Source organism: Leptonychotes weddellii, chromosome 9 (assembly GCF_054177405.1).
Source record: "Leptonychotes weddellii isolate Sample4059 chromosome 9, ASM5417740v2, whole genome shotgun sequence".
Taxonomy (NCBI): Eukaryota; Metazoa; Chordata; class Mammalia; order Carnivora; family Phocidae; genus Leptonychotes; species Leptonychotes weddellii.
This window is the reverse complement of record NC_138377.1, coordinates 47,495,625-47,512,885: the sequence shown is the minus strand read 5'-3', so window position 1 is coordinate 47,512,885 and position 17,261 is coordinate 47,495,625. Positions and strand designations below refer to the sequence as shown.

The 17,261-nt window shown below is 36.8% G+C and overlaps 1 protein-coding gene across 2 annotated transcripts; it reads right to left on the bottom strand.

The window, feature by feature from the left end:
* Positions 1-6: 6 nt before the first annotated feature.
* FKBP3 (FKBP prolyl isomerase 3) lies at positions 7-17,049 on the bottom strand. Of its 2 annotated transcripts, none has more exons than XM_081830567.1 (7): positions 16,891-17,049; positions 14,230-14,331; positions 12,566-12,673; positions 4,496-4,631; positions 3,950-4,017; positions 1,592-1,689; positions 7-332 (listed from the first exon to the last, which is right to left on the bottom strand). In XM_081830567.1, the coding sequence occupies exons 1-7, from the start codon at positions 16,996-16,998 to the stop codon at positions 278-280; spliced, it is 675 nt and encodes a 224-aa protein (XP_081686693.1). In that variant the 5' UTR covers positions 16,999-17,049; the 3' UTR covers positions 7-277. The 2 variants fall into 2 exon arrangements, with proteins under 2 accessions (XP_081686693.1, XP_081686694.1); XM_081830568.1 differs by lacking the exon at positions 16,891-17,049 and adding an exon at positions 16,476-16,775.
* Positions 17,050-17,261: the final 212 nt, after the last annotated feature.

Sequence of the window (17,261 nt, the reverse complement as noted above, 5' to 3'; positions counted from 1 at the left end):
TTTTATTGAACCTTTTAGTTTACAACATGAGGTAAAAGGAAAGTCATTTCTCCTTAACCAATATTTTACACAGCTGTAGTAAAATATTTCAAACTTTAGGGAATTATAATGGATTACATATATTAAAAGTTGGGGATTGGGTAAACAATATCGGAGTTCTTGAATTTTCCGGTTGACTCTTCCCTTACAATAGTAACCAGCTCTAATTAGTTACATAAGTTTCTTCAAGGCCATGTTTTATTGTTGCTGATGTCTTTATATCCGAAGCATTGCTATTTCAGTCAATATCCACTAACTCCACTTCAAAAATGAGTTTTGCATTTGGTGGAATTCTGTTGAAGAAGTCAAGGTAAATTCGATAAAAAATGTTTCTTCCTTCACTCCCAATAACCTCAGTCTAAAATTGAACTATATATAATGGATATTGGGTATTAACCCCAAAGGGAAGGGCTTTATGACTGACTGAGGCGCTAATACATACTAGCCTAGTGGTTCCTAAAAGTATCTTTGTGAATGGTGATCATAACCTATCAGTATAGGCTGACTAGATAGGCTGAGCTTGACTAGGATCTTCCTTTCTTGGATGCCTCCTAGTACTCCCAATTTAACTACCACCTAATGAAAATTGCTGCTCTGTGCTTCAAAAAAAAAAAAAGTGATTTCAATCTAGTTGGGTGTAAAAGTTATATTAAATCAAAGTTCATATGAGGTAGTGTCTGATCTCTGCTATGAATTTTAAGATGCTGAGTTCAGAGAAGTGTGATTTTTATCTGATTGGTTTTGAGATGCTTTACATGAGAGAGGGGGAGCTGTAGTTGGGCCATCTAGTTTTGATAGGCTTAGAGGAGGACTATTATATTCCTAAATAATCTTAACTGATAAGATTGGAGAGGACTTCCAAATTTTTTAAAAGTTACTTTAACTGATCCAATTAGTCCAATGGGAATGGAACCAACAACAGAAAAAACTACCTTCTCACTTAGTTACGGGATTGTTCTGGTCAGCATGGTCAGGAGGCATGGCTTTTTAATTTTCACAAACCAGGCCTATCAGAAAAGTATTGCCAGTAGTAGTAATCACATATGCTTACACATTGTTGGACCCATGGTCTCCTTAATTTCATAACTGGTAATCCCCAACATGTGTTCCATTTCTAAGCTTTGAGTACCCATTTACTTGCCTGAAATTACACTGTAGCATAAAATAACCATGAGCCATACTTGTATCCTGTAATTTGCTTTAGTTGTTTGTACTGGACATCTTAACTCCTTGAAGTACATCCTTCATATGGTAACAATTGCCTTTCAAAGATGAAAACTTTTAAAACCTCGTAATTTACCTCTTAAAAATAAAAAACTTGAGTTCAAGAAGAAAAAAGGTAGATTCTATTCTAGCTCAAGCTCGTACACTTTGTATCAAAAAATATTAACTACCGTCTATATTGGAGGTGTTGACACAGAAGCATCTAAATATCAGGAATACTAGTCTAGACATGATTCCTGATCTGGAAGTTAACCTAGACAGTATCTTTTATACATTCAGGTGGTCTTTCTTCGTGTTTTTTCTTTACTCACAAAGGAAAAAAGGATACTTGGCATCAGGCTGTCCTTTCTTTCCATAAGCCCATTCTGGTTCAATCTCTAGTCGAGCCTTTTCTCCTTTACTCATAGTTAAGAGTGCTTCATCCCACTAAAGGCAAGAATATGAAATAAAAACTAACGATAATTTGCAAAAAAAAAATTTCATGAAAAACTAGAAGGCCAAATATACCAAAAACCATTCTGTTACTGGATTTCATTGTATTGTAAGGTAATGTCCTTGGGTGAATCTTTGTTCTTTATTTCCTCAATGAAAAAAAAAAAGATGTTAAACAGTAATTTTTTAGTGCAGTACACTTTTTTTTTTCCTTATTAAATTATTTACTCTTATTTCACTTGCACCACAGGTCAAAATTCAAACTGTACTCTTATATTTAGTTCTAGAAAATTATTGGACATTTGTAGATAAATCAGTTCATAGGCTAAATCAATGTCATAAAGTATATATTATTAAAATTAATAAGGCATCTCTATATAATTCTTGAAGTTTTATAAATACAATTTTTCATCATCTGTGATATTAAAATATTTGATTTGGTAATTCTTTTTTTTTAATTTTATGTTATGTTTATCACCATACATTACATCATTAGTTTTTGATGTAGTGTTCCATGATTCATTGTGTATAACACCCAGTGCTCCATTCGATACGTGACCTCTTTAGTGCAGTACACTCTTCAAATGCTACAATGTGAAGGCACTTTTGTAAATGTTAGATGTCCTAAGTTATGGAAACCAGTTTATTAGTACTATCATAAAAAACTTGCTACACTTGTTATATCCTAGGGCAAACTTCTCAATTTATATTATAGGGATAAACTAACAATAGAATTGTCTTAAGATCACTAGACTGTGGAGTCATGATGGCACACATAAAATAAACTACACGTTAGGGCATGAAGACCTTCTGTAGAAGGTAAAATTATTCAAAGAAATGATACAGGTTTCTGGGCTGCCACTCCAGTTTGTCCAAATTTGGATCTTTTACTTTTTTTTTTTTTTTAAGTAAACTCTACCCCCAATGTGGGGCTTGAACTCACAACCCCCAGATCGAGTCACATGCTTTACCAACTGAGCCAACCAGATGCCCTGGATCTTAAAGCCAGTTCCTAAAAACAGTTAAATATAATAACTAATATCAAATACTCTGTTGAACTGTCACTGTCACATAAAGCTTAAGGGATAGAGATCTGTTACATAATGGAAATTAAGAATATGGTTCACTGGAAGAAATACACAAGCAAATTAGTCAGAAACAAAAACTGATCAACTTGATATATAGTTAGTATCAATTTGGTATAATCAAGTAGCAGTTAAGGTTCTTTTTTTTTTTTTTTTAAAGATTTTATTTATTTATTTGACAGAGACACAGCGAGAGAGGGAACACAAGCAGGGGGAGTGGGAGAGGGAGAAGCAGGCTTCCTGCTGAGCAAGGAACCCGATGTGGGGCTCGATCTCAGGACCCTGGGACCATGACCTGAGCCGAAGGCAGACGCTTAACGACTGAGCCACCCAGGCGCCCCGGTTAAGGTTATTTTCAACTAAACCTTTAGTTTCAAGATGTTTTATAATCTGTTTTAGGCTTTGAATATGATTGAGCCATATTTTAGGACTTACAGTATAAAGAATAACACAGGGTTCTCACAGTGCATTTAATAGGCATTTCAGTTATAATGTTTGATGTTGTGAATAAAGACATTTTAATGGGCCCTGGAATAACAACTTGAATTCAGTGAAGCCAATAATCAGCCCTGCTCTATTACCTCCTTTTGTACACTGCATTGGTCAGTACAGCTCAATCCTACCTTCTTCCCCTTTTCTCAAAGTTTCCTTCTATTATCTCTCCCTTGTAAGGGTAGGTAAAAAAGGCATACTTATGTTTGAAAGATTTCCTGGTGTTTGAACCCCGGTTGTGAGAGGTGAAAAGGCCCAGAACAAACTTTTGCTTCTATCATTAAGTACTTCAGTGAAACAGATATTTTACCTTTCTCTATCATGAATAAGTGGTACAACAACTATGTAACGTTTTAAAAGAATCTTAAATTTAGAAAGCCAAACTTGCTGATGAAGAATTTATGATGAAAAATAATAAAAGGGGTAAGCAAGAAGAAAATAATATTTGAGTCTCCATGCACTGTAGTTATGCATATTTAATTGTTTAGCAACCTTGAGGAAGATTGTACCATCCATAAGCAAGACCCAGAAAACTTGTGCCAGATCAGTTAGCAATGATAGCACCTGATTTGTCAGACTCCAAAGACTGTTTTCGTCATATCCCCAATCCTAATTATGGTGCCATACCACATGTAGCATGTGCCAGAATATCTGATTCATTGCCATTTTTTACTTACTCCTCTGATAACTTTGCCTATTCCAACCTTAAAACTTAAAGGCTTGGCATTTTTCTTCTTCTTTGAACCTGTAAAACAAATTTTCCTTATAATGCATGATGAAATTAAGTTCCAATGGAAAAACACAGTGATTTAAGTCTTTAATTTTAGAACTTACCATATTATGCATTTGAAAAGAAAAATTCAGAAAACTAACTCATCAAGAAAATTCTGTGTGTAAAAATAGTCAAAAGGGGGGAGATAATATTTACACTACTAAAACAGCACTCTATTCTGCTTTTTACATTAAAAATGAAAGCCTCAACTTTGGGACATTAACCAACTTTAGACTAAGCTTATTTTTTGCTCCCCAATGACCAAGAGGTATTTCTTCACCCAGCCAATAAATAGTGAACTGAAGACCTCTGAGTCCAAGTAAATCACAGGTGCAAAAGACTTCTGGAAAAAAGTGACAGCCAAGAGAAAGGTACAGCCAACTGTTCATGTACCACACAAATATTATGCAATGCCTTAAAGCTAAAAAGATAAGATTACATTTAGACTTACTCGTTTGAATATTAGTATCAAAAACAGTCCCATCCTGTAGTGTTCCTGTATACCAGCAGTGAACAACATCTCCCTTTTTGGGAAAGTTGGTTTTATCTCCTTTTTTAAGAACAGATTTTATGTATTTTGGTGGACCCTAAAAAACAAACAAAAACAACACACACAGTAACTCACATCCTTCTTTTAGAAGGATGACAAAGAGAATTCTTACATAGCCAACTGTGACCCAAGTCTGGTCACAGAGCTTCACAGATGCGGTAACAGACCATTTTGCCTCTGGTTCACGTCTTAGTTTAAAAAAACTCACCATCTAATTGCAAGTCTGTGGTGAGAATATTAGTAAATAGCCTATCTATAACTTAATTTCAAGTAACTTCCAGCTACCTTGGAAACAAATGTTCTTTTGACAAAATTCTATTATTCAACAAACCATAAAATAAATCCTATTATTTTCCAAGGTTAGAAATACCATTACTATTTAATTCCTATAAAATCATAAGGCACTAAATAAAGCATTGTGACAGTTTTTTCAAAGATTTGAGTTGTTTAGCACCAATACTTGACGTTACTAAATTTAGAACGAATACAGTAATGTTCCATTTGTTTCTGAACTTGGAAGTTCATATAATAAACAGAATTATCAATACAAATTACTGTAACAGACATTTCCTAGAACAAAGCAGGATTATCAGGCTCTTTTTTAAAGAAAGGTAAGGGCTAATGAGTGGTGATTCATATATGTGAGAAAAGCAGTTTATTTTTTGCAGTACTTTAATACTGATAAAGTATCAGTTTATTATTGATAAAAAAATATGTATGATAAACTGAAATGTAAATGGGTAGTAAGTTGAAAGAGAAAGACTAATTTATGCCAGGCCTTTATTATTGCCTTACAATTACTAATGTCAAATGCTGCTCAAATACTTGAGCTATTTTATCTATCCTATGTAAAAATTGTCATAGATTTTATAATGGTAAACAAAGCTCATTATAGACTGTGTTGTGTTCTGCCTCCCATAATACAGTCTTTGGTTCTTATCACTATGATTATTATTTATACTATTTCAAATATTGTGATGCATTAAAGAAACTAATCTTTAAAAGTCAATGTATCAATATTAAGCCCATTTTTATTTTTTTAAATGTTTTAGAAATTATTATTTAATTCCAGCGTAATTAACATACAGTGTTATATTAGTTTCAGGTGCACAATAGTGATTCAATAATTCTATACATTACTCAGCACTCATCAAAGTAAGTGTATTCTTAATCCCCTTCACCTACTTCACCCATCCTCCCGACCTACTTCCCTTCTGGGAGAAAAGCAATTTCTTAATCAAATTTAAGAACATATAGAATTTTTAAAAAAAGAATATATAGAATTTATATAGAAAACCTGAAAGACTCCAGCAAAAAACTGCTAGAACTGATAAATGAATTCAGTAAAGTCACAGGATACAAAATCAATGTACAGAAATCTGTTGCATTTCTATATACCAATAATGAAGCATCAGAAAGAGATATTAAGAAAACAATCCCATTTACAGTTGCACCCAAAATAGGATACCTAGGAATAAACCTAACCAAACAGGTGAAAGACCTTGCTCTGAAAAGCATAAAACATTGATAAAAAGAAACAAAGGATACAAAGAAAGGAAAAGACATTCCATGCTCATGGATTGGAAGAACAGATATTGTTAGAATGTCTATACTGCTCAAAGCAATCTACTATGTTTAATGCAATCCCTATCAAAATACCAACATCATTTTCCACAGAGCTAGAATAAACAATCCTAAAATTTGTATGGAATCAGAAAAGACTCCAAATAGCCAAAGCAACCTTGAAAAAGAAAAGCAAAGCTGGTGGCATAATTCTGGACATCAAGTTCTATTACAAAGCAGTCGTGATCAAAACAGTATGGTATTGGCACAAAAACAGATACACAGATCAAAAGAACAGAACAGAAAACCCAGAAATAAGCCCAAGACTATATAGTCAATTAATCTTTGACAAAGCAGGAAAGAATATCCAATGGGAAAAAGTCTCTTCAGCAAACGATCTTGGGAAAACTGGGCAGGAACATGCAAAAGAGTGAAACTGGACCATTTTCATTCACCATACACAAAAATAAATTCAAAATGGACTGAAGATTTAAATGTGAGACTTGAAACCATAAAAATCCTAGAAGAGAGCATAGGAAGTAAGGTCTCTAACATCGGCTGTAGCAACTTCTTTCTAGATACATCTCTTGAGGCAAGGGAAATAAAAGCAAAAATAAACTATTGGGACTACATCAAAATAAGTTTCTGCAGAGGGAACAATCAACACAACTTAAAGGCAACCTATGGAATGGGAGAAGGTATCTGCAAATGACATAGCTGATAAAGAGTATCCAAAATATATAAAGAACTTACACAACTCAACACCCAAAAAGGAAATAATCCCATTTAAAAATGGGCAGAAGACATGAACAGACATTTCTCCAAAGAAGACATCCAGATGGCCAACAGACACATGAAAAGATGCTCATTGGGACGCCTGGGTCTGCCTTCAGCTCAGGTCATGATCCCAGGGTCCTGGGATCAAGTCCCGCATCGGGCTCTTTGCAGCACAGAGTCTGCCTCTCCCTCTCCCTCTGCCCGTTGCTCCCCCTACTTGTGCTTATTTGGTTTGACAAAATTAATAAAATCTTAAAAAAAAAGACGCTCATCACTTATCATCAGGGAAATGCAAATCAAAACTACAATGAGATATCACCTCACACCTGTCAGAAGTTAAAATCAACAACACAGGGGCGCCTGGGTGGCTCAGTCGTTAAGCGTCTGCCTTCGGTTCAGGTCATGATCCCAGGGTCCTGGGATCGAGCCCCGCATCGGGCACCCTGCTCAGCGGGAAGCCTGCTTCTCCCTCTCTCACTCCCCCTGCTTGTGTTCCCTCTCTCGCTATGTCTCTGTCAAATAAATAAAATCTAAAAAAAAAAAAATCAACAACACAAGAAACAACAGGTATTGGTGAGGATGTGGAGAAAGGGGAACCCTCTTGCAGTGTTGGTGGGAATGCAAACTGGGTGCAGCCACTGTGGAAAACAGTATGGAGCTTCCTCAAAAAGTTAAAAATAGCAATTGCACTACTGAGTATTTACTGAAAAAAGAACACTAATTCAAAGGGATACATGCACCCCTATGTTTATAGCAGCGTTATTTACAAAAACCAAGATAAGGAAGCAGGCCAAGTGTCCACTGATTGATGAATGGATAAAGAAGATGTAGTATATATATATAATGGAATATTATTCAGCCATAAAAAAAGAATGAAATCGTACCTTTGAAGTGACATGGATGGAGCTAAAGTATAATGCTAAGGGAAGTAAGTCAGAGAAAGACAAATACCATATAATTTCACTTATGTGGAATTTAAGAAACAAAGAAGCAAAAGGAAAAAAGTAAGAGAGAGAGACAGACAGACAAGACAGACAAACCAAGAAACAGACTCTTAGCTGTAGAGAACAAACTTGATGTTACCAGAGAGGAGGTCGGTGGGGGGTGGGAGGAGAAGGGTTAAACAGGTGATGGGATTAAGAAGTCCACTTGTGGTGATGAGCACCAGGTGGTATGTAGAAGTGCTGAATTACTATATTGTACACCTGAAATGAATATAACACTATTGTTAACTAATGTTAACTAACGAATTAAAATAAAAACTTAAAAAGAATATATAGAATTTTACACTACAAAACATTTAATAATGGGAAAAGAAAATAATAGACATTAAACATCTATTTGCCAGTTACATAACACATACGATCCCCACTTACTCTTAATCCTCTGAAGAAGGTATCACCTACTTGCATTTTTGCAGATGAAGAGACTGCGAGTCAGGGAATTTGCAACAGAGCTGATGAGTAGTAGAGAATGAATATGGATTTGGGTTTGTCTGAATCCAAAGCCCCTGTTCCTTCCACTATGCCTAAATACTTCAAATAATTGTACTAATGGTAGTTAACCTCTACTGTATTAGTTAAAATAGTTGGCAACTACTGCGTACCCTCTATGTGCTGGGCACTATCCAAATGCTTTACATAAATTAACTCTTAATTGTTATTACCTTATGAATTAGGTACTATTATTCCTATTTTACAAAAAAGGAACTATAAGGATAGAGTGGTTAAACAACTTGCTTACGGACCTACAGCTCCCAAGTGGCTGAGTAGGACTGGAAACCAGGAAGCCTGCATATAAGTCCCATGCTCTTTATCACTTTACTCAAGCGCATATGGAATGTCAGGTATTACACAATTCATTTTATTTTTCTTATGTCAACTCATTTAACCTTACAACTACCTGATAGTCTTTTATACCAGAAAGTAATGCCTGCATAGAGTATAAAGCCATATTCAATTTAGAGCCTAAGAATTAGCACTTTCAACTAAAGCTAGGCTGCCTTCCTAAATCAAGTCACATCTACAGCATGAGTACATGTATTATTACAAAAGCAAACATTAACTTTCTTGCTGATGCTCCCATTCCAAGCTTGTTTTAATGAAAAATGCTACTATAAATGGTCAGGTGTCTACAAGCAGCAGTGTAAACTGGTGCCATCTCTTTGGAATGCAATTTTAAAAGGTTAGAAGTGTGATAATAATACTATTCATACAAATATATGCTCAAGAAGTAATCTGAAGGGCGCCTGGGTGGCTCAGATGGTTAAGTGTCTGACTTTGGCTCAGGTCATAATCCCAGGGTCCTGGGATCGCCTGCATCAGGCTCCCTGCTCCTTCCAGGAAGCCTGCTTCTTCTGCCCCTCACTCTCTGTCTCTCATGAATAAATAAATAAAATCTTTAAAAAAAAAAAAGAAGTAATCTGAAGCTTAGGAAAAAAAATCTTTGTGCAGTTATTCAATGCACTATTATCCATAGTGGTAAAATAACCACATGTTTATGGTAATCTAATACTCAGTTTTTTATAATGTGGAAAAATTCTTATAAAGTGAAAAATCAATAGAAATTTCTAACTATAGTAATATCTCAAATATTTAAATTAATATGCACTTAGAAAATATTCAAAGACAAGATTCTGAAATGTTAAACATGTTCATTTCTAGGTGTTGGAATATTATGTATTCTCTATACTTTTCTATTTTCTGTTTCAAAAATAGCATACAAATATTTTTATATCAGAAAAATAAATGATATTTAAAAAATATGGTTGACTTACAAAATCTGGTAATATGAGAATGACTATGTAAATTTTCTATGCAAAAATATTAGACTATCTTAAGACTTTATTAAAGAAATCACACATAACTATTTGAATGGATAAGGTATGATTAGTGAACAATAACCACATTTTAAATCTTAATATCATTTCACTGTTTTCCCATTTGTTGTCCCAAGTTGCTTGGGCATATTGTGTTATCTACATTAAATCTAGGCCCTAGAATAATGCAAAAAAACCCCATTAAATTGGTGATTATGGCTCAGTCTTAATGGTGAAGGTGCCAGTCTGCCCAGGGATAGCCTCCATTTCAGTGTTTCACGAAGTATCTTTTACAGATCACTTATTCCTTAGCATTGTTAACACTGTTAGAGAAGAAAAGGGGTCTACCATAATTAAGTTTGGGAAACACTAAAGTTAAAGATGCCTCTATTCTGCATGACTTCTCAGAGTTGTCATCAGCTAACATGCACTGTGAATCTTCAAGTAGTACAGGTTTTGATGATGCCAGAAAACAATTTGGACCTTTTGGGACCTATATAACACACTTTGAGAAATGCCACTGTAGTTATTTGATCTGATTTTGGGTTTCACTGCAAGAACCTGTTTAGTTCATGGTGAGAAATCAGATCAGTCCCAAGGCTATAGCTGAGTTATGTGCTTGAATCGACCTGGCTTTTAGATAATTTCTTGGCTCTGCAGCAATTTCTTAGTTGGGAGTGATGGAAAGAACTACATTCTTTTTTTTTTTTTTAAAGATTTTATTTATTTATTTGACAGAGAGAGACACAGCGAGAGAAGAAACACAAGCAGGGGGAGTGGGAGAGGGAGAAGCAGGCCTCCTGCCGAGCAAGGAGCCTGAGGCGGGGCTCAATACCAGGACGCTGGGATCATGACCTGAGCTGAAGACAGACGCCCAATGACTGAGCCACCCAGGCACCCCGAAAAGAACTACAGTCTTGAGACTAGATCTGAACTAGATACTTGTAGATACAGAGATAAAGGAACTTTGAGAGTAATCATTACAATTTGTTAACTGGATCACATCATAGCCTCTAAAAATGAGTATGTTACATAATTATCCCTATTATTAATTCAAGAAATATTTGAGCATGTTCCATGTGTTAGAAACTGAAGATAGGTAGGGGAGGTGGTAGACATAGTCCTGACCCTCATGCCAGCAGAGAATACAGTCATGTGTATAACTGTATGGGTTTATGAGACCTAAAGCGGAAGCACAAGTGCTAAGATAGGAATGACACAGCGACCTAACCCAGTACAGCTACAGGCTGGGAGAGGTTTCTTTGAGGTAGGCAATTGGGGAAAGGCTTATAACAGAGAAGAGCATTTTTATAGCAGGGCATAGCATGAAAATAGTATAGTCTGCAAGGGAGAAGTGAAGGAGACAGTGGTATGAGATGAGGCTGGAAGGACATGTAGCACATGTTAGGAAACTTTTTTTTAATCTTCAGGTCACTGAACAGCCAATTAAGAGTTTTAAAGAGAAGTTACAGAATCAGATTTGCATTTTATTTTTATTTTATTTATTTTTTTAAAGATTTATTTATTTGAGAGAAAGAGAGCATGTGGGGGGAGGGGGGAGGGAGAATCTTAGGCAGACTCTGTGCTGAGCATGGAGCCTGATGCGGGGCTCGATCTCACGACCCTGAGATCACATCCTGAGCTGAAACCAAGAGCTGGACACTCAACTGACTGTGCCACCAGGTGCCCCTGAGAAAAGAAGTCTTTAAAAAAGGGATATACTTTAGGATCCTCACAAGACCCCTCTAGATTGTTCCAGCCCTTACACCCTTTTATTTGTAGCTCTCTTTTTCTTAACCTCTTAATGATATACAATCTGTTGTCTCATACCTACTTTATTGTTATTTTCTGGAGGGTAAACTATTTTACCAATAGCTTTTGCAATCCTTTTATTATACCTTTATTTACCTTAGTAGCTGCTCAGTATTTGCCCAGTATATATAACATTTATCAAATAATATTAGATGTGATAAACCTCAAAATTGCTTTATTGTGTGTACATATCCACAAACATTAATTTGTGCTTTTCAACCAACAAGAAAATATCATGTGAATTAACTATCTTTAGTCAATATAAACTTCTATGATTCTACATTTGAACTTACACTCTCTACAAATATCCAAATGCTATACCTTCATCATTAGGTGAAACCTCTTTATAAGACCTAAAGAATATTATTATTAGATAATTATCACTGATACTAAGACTGCTAGGAATGAGTGAGCTTAATTAGCAAGGTATTATCAGAAGTGGCAAGATTATAATCAGTTCAGCTCTATTGTGGCTGTTCTAACTGCTGTCCTTGGCTCTACTGAGGCTGTCCATTTGCAGAAATGGTTTTATCTGGTTCTTCAAACCTTTGTACCAAAATGTAAAACCTATGTTGGGAAAGATGAGACAGATGACCCCACACCCTGTAGCCAAGCCTGGACTATTTCTATTGCCAAGGATACCATGTACATTAGAAAAAGCTAAAAATAATCACAGTGAAATTTCTTTCATTCAGTCCAACTTGGCTATAGAATCAGGACCTTTAAATGGCTTTGGAAGCTCAGAAGTTCTGGTCAGACATAGAAGAAACACAAAATACAAAGCTAGAGGTATTTTATAGGAAAGGCTTATTAACTGTGAAGCGCTGGTTCTTACATGTTTTTTTCCTGATTCAGTACACCTAAGGGAGATAACACACTCCAAATCAGTGTTTGGTTCACTCAAAGTAGCCATACTCAACCACCCCTTATGAGAAATCAGTGCTGTAAACAAATACTTTTCTCAAATTCACATGAGAAATAAAATAATATTATATACAAACCTCATCCAGAGTCTCTTCAGACTTGGTTTCTTTGGGTTTATCTTCATTAAGCTTCACATTTTTCACCTGCTCAGACACTTTACTTATACTTTCAGTACCCTTGAAACGCTGTAAGGAAAATGTTCTAATGTTTACCATATTCAGGACAGGTTAAAAGCTAGAAGGGACATCTAGATTTTCTTTTTTTTTTTTTTTTAAAGATTTTATTTATTTGACAGAGAGAGACACAGTGAGAGAGGGAACACAAGCAGGGGGAGTGGGAGAGGGAGAAGCAGGCTTCCTGCGGAGCAGGGAGCCCGATGCGGGGCTCGATCCCAGGACTCTGGGATCATGACCTGAGCCGAAGGCAGACGCTTAACGACTGAGCCACCCAGGCGCCCCGGGAAATCTAGATTTTCAACTTTTCAATTTAATGAACATCTATACCATGAAGGCTACATAACTCAAATACAAATTAATGGAAACTGTCTAAGAACAAAGGAAAAATCTTATGTTAAGCATTTTAATCAACAAATTATGAACCTCAAAGCATCTCACAACATAAATGCTGAAAAGGGATTTTTAGAAAGGACAACTCAGGGGTGACCGGGTGACTCAGTTGGTTGGGCGTCCAACTCTTGGTTTCAGCTTGGGTCATGATCTCGGGGTCATGGGATAGAGCCCCGTGTTGGGCTCCGAGCTCAAGGCGAGTCTGCTTGGGATTCTCTCCCTCTTCCTCTGCCCCTCCCCTCACTTGTGCTGTCTCTTGCTCTAAAATGAATAAATAAATCTTTAAATGGGAAAAAAAACAGATTTAGAAAGGCCAACTCAGATTCAGATATGAATATAATTCACACACAATTCCTGGGGTGCCTGGGTGGCTCAGTTAGTTGGGCCTCTGCCTTTGGTTCAGGTCATGATCCCAGGGACCCGGGATCAAGCCCCATATCAGGCTCCCTGCTCAGCAGGGGGTCTGCTTCTCCTTCTTCCTCTGCCCCTCCTCCCTTCTTGTGTTCTCTCTCTCTAATAAATAAATCTTTAAAAAAAATTCACACAATTCCTTAATAAAGACTCTTTGTTGTGGAAGATGGTAATAGTGAACAAATATTGGAGAATTTCTTAAAATTTGTTTTTCTAAAGGTTCAGCATAAGTCTAAGATTTTCAGTTCATTAATGAAATGGAACTTCCTTTGGATTTTTAACTTTTCAGTACCTTTATTTGTTGTCTTAATTTAAGCTACAGGGAGTTATTATTATTTTTTAAAGATTTATTTATTTATTTTGAGAGAGAGTGCGAGCATGGGCATGTGCAAGTGTGGGGAGGGGCAGAGGGAAAGACTCTCAAGTGCAGACTATCCGATGAACAGGGAGCCCAATGCAGGGCTTGATCTCAGGACCCTGAGATCATGATCTGAGCCGAAATCAAGAGTCAGACACTCAAATGACTGAGCCTCCTAGGCATCCTGGGAATTATTTTTAAAAATTTGGTTCCTTTCAAAATATCTTAATATTCCCCCATACTGCAGATTAGCTTTGCTAGATTTGGCAGTAGTCCATTTATGATTACAGTTAAGAAAAACTCCAGGTGGAAAAACTTAAACATGTTCTGCAAATAAATTTAAAGCTTCTTTTTGTAAATAAAATATCTAAAAAAATATTCTTGTAATAAATGAAACAATACTCACCTTACTTTCAAAAAGATGGTTGTAGGCTGTAACCAAATGGTCCTTGTTAGCTGTCTTGGCCACATTTTTAATGTTTCCTAATAACTTATGTTCTGCAAGAAACTATAAAGAAAAAAGCTGGTTAGTCAAAATAATCTTCCTCATGTAATAAGGGTCTAAACTTTAGAAAAATGACCTTTTATGTTAGTAATTATATCTTCAATAAAACTACTCATGATGGAAGAAATTAAACATATTTTATACCCTACTTCATAACAAAAAAAGATTTAAAAAATATATTTATAAAAATTATTGACAAGACCGGAACTGTAATATTATGTGGGGGTCACACTGTTGCATACTAATGCTTTCCCATTACAGAACTCACAGAACATTCATATAGCAAGCATATTTTGGTAACTGGATGATGCTGCTACTGGCAGGATGTTACTTGGCCATGGCCCTGGGAGTCTCCAACCATGTTGGGAATAGCTATCTTGACAAATCTGTAACCCATTCTTGGCAGACTGGGAAGCACTGTTATACAATGCTGGATATATGGTGGTTAAGTGTGTGGGCTGAGGAGTCAGATCATCTGTATTAAAATCCTAGCTACCTGATCTTAGACAAAGGACTAAGCTTTCCTAAATACTGTTTCTGTATCATAGTGGAAGATTAATAACAGCACCAATGTCAGAGGGTTGTTGTAAGAATAAATGCAATAGTCCATTTACTGTATTTAACATACAGTCTGTTGCATGGTGAGAACTCAATAAATATTAGCTATTAGGGCTAATAACAATGTACTTAATAATTCAAAGTAACAGAATTCCATTTCTCTTAAAGTTGGCAAACTTAAACAAAGTTGGCAAATGGACACCAAAATACTACTTCTGAAATATCGAGTTATCAAAATGTAACTTCATCTCAAAATCATGTAACATGGGAATTTTAATAATGTCTTTATTTCCTTATTTTATTCTGCTTTCTTTTCTGCCTTCTCGTCCTTGATTCCTCATTTTTGTTACTTTCTCAAAGTTGTCCTCTGGCATCTTCTATCCTTTTGATAAAGGAGCTTTTCTAACACTACCACTACTGTATTTTTTTCTCCTCTGCTTTTTCTCTCCCCCAATTAGAGAAATGTTCTAAATGATAAAGGTTGATGGGGAAAGGTTATTTTGATTAAATGGAAGTAATCAGTTGCTTTTAGGATTCTTGTGATTTCTTTAGTAAGATTCCAAAAATAGCAAAAATATGAACATCTCCTTGATATCTTATGATCAATAAAATAGTGATTGTCAACTACAGGTTTAAATATGTGACTGAATACTAGAGAATACGCACTTAAAAGATTATTAAAAAAATATTTTGATAATTCAAGTCTCTTGAAATTGTCCCAGGTTGGCCAGTTTTACATTAGATTTCACACTGGGATCATTTGTTCATAAGAATTTGATGAAATACAGTATTGAGGCATTAAATGTTAACAAACGATATGCCTAATTTATTCTATTGTTCCAGTTGAAAATACAAATTGACTTAAGAGAATATAACTCCACTAAAATGTATAAAATGGAATACCTGAGGCGTAGTCTTTCTTTTACCCTGTATTCCCAAACACTGAGCATAGTTCTTGCTATTGATGTTGTATAAATATTTGCTGGTATTAGGATACTTATTCTAGGTGTATGGAACTGGTTTTAGAGAATTACTTTATCTCCTCTTCAAGACACCTCAAAATGAAAATAAACTACAATCCTCACAGAAGAACCCAGAAAGAATTTTTCTAATGCATGTTTAGAACTTAAATGAAAAACTGCAGAGAAACCATACAGACTGCTGTTTCTATTTCCCGTAAGTGGGGGATGCAGAGTGCAGGAACTGTACAGTGGTTCATCAATTTAAGAGAAGTATGAATGATCTTAATTTCAGAAGGGAAAAAAGTCAAGTCTGACAAAAAACAACCCCCCCCCCAAAAAACCCCCAAAACACTTGTGACCAGAGTCGGGTGGTTAAGATGGAGACTATATTGAAAAATGCAGGGCGTACAGGATAAAGAATGCCAAAAACATTTCTTAAGTTTGTGTCTAAGAATGGGAGATACTGTACACTAAATGCGCAAGTAACTATCCTCAGTATAAAGGTGAAAAGGTCATATAAAGAGTCAATATTTTGAAAAGTTAAACCACAATCTACGGATTTTTAAAAATTACGCGCATTAGTGTTCAGTATTTAGTAACCCGATGAGAAAAGCAAAAAGCACATACCGTTCCCACAAAAATCTTCACAATCCTTCCCATTTCTCTAATGGCCTACTCTCCTCTGCAGGGGTCTCACCCAGGTCCCCAGGGCTCGGACACCCGTTCCAACCCCCGTATCTCCTGGGTTCTTTTTTTTCATGGCTTCCACCCTCACTCAAGGATCCCAGTGAGGTTTTAATTATGCGATTGCTGCCTGCCTGCCCCAAGAAATAAAGCCGATCCCCACACCCCCCCAAAATTGGGCAGCCCAAACGGCGGGAGCACGGCTCCCCGGCGCACGCGAGGCCTCTCCGGCCTTCCAGGCCACCCGCCGCGGGAGGACGAGGGCGGGGGCACGGAGGAATACGGAATGTACGGGCATCTCGGGGGGGTGAGGCGTCCCTCTGCCGCACTAGCCCGGCCGCCCCGCCGCCTCTGGTACCGAATCTGAACCATGGTCCTGTAGAAACTTGATAATGTCCTTCTTGGGTAGCTGCTCGCTGCGCAGCTGCTCCACGGTCCAGGCCCGCTGTGGTACGGCCGCCGCCATCTTCCCCCGCTGCCTCTGCTTTACTGAGCCAGCCCGCCTCGGTTCAGCATCGCCCCGCCCCTGGGGCATGGCGTGGACCCCGCCTGGAGCTCGAGGGGGCGGGGTCACGGCGCTACACTGCGGGATTGGGGCCCGTCCTTGAGTGACGTCGAAGCTGTGCTCTGAAGGCCTCGGTTGATTTCGGGTGTAATCCAGCTGATGTGGTCATTGCAGCGGACTAGCAGATGACCTGAAACTGTCATCCGCTCTTAATTGGAACCCTT

What these genes read in the sequence shown, in the direction of transcription:
- FKBP3 (XM_081830567.1), bottom strand. Translation starts at nt 16,998, where the DNA reads ATGGCGGCGGCCGTACCACAGCGGGCCTGGACCGTGGAGCAGCTGCGC. An exon ending in ACCATCTTTTTGAAAGTAAG is followed by an intron (nt 12,674 to 14,229) that starts GTGAGTATTGTT and finishes TTTTCCTTACAG; the next exon opens with CGTTTCAAGGGTACTGAAAG. An exon ending in TAGGCAAAGTTATCAGAGGA is followed by an intron (nt 1,690 to 3,949) that starts GTAAGTAAAAAA and finishes TCTTGCCTTTAG; the next exon opens with TGGGATGAAGCACTCTTAAC.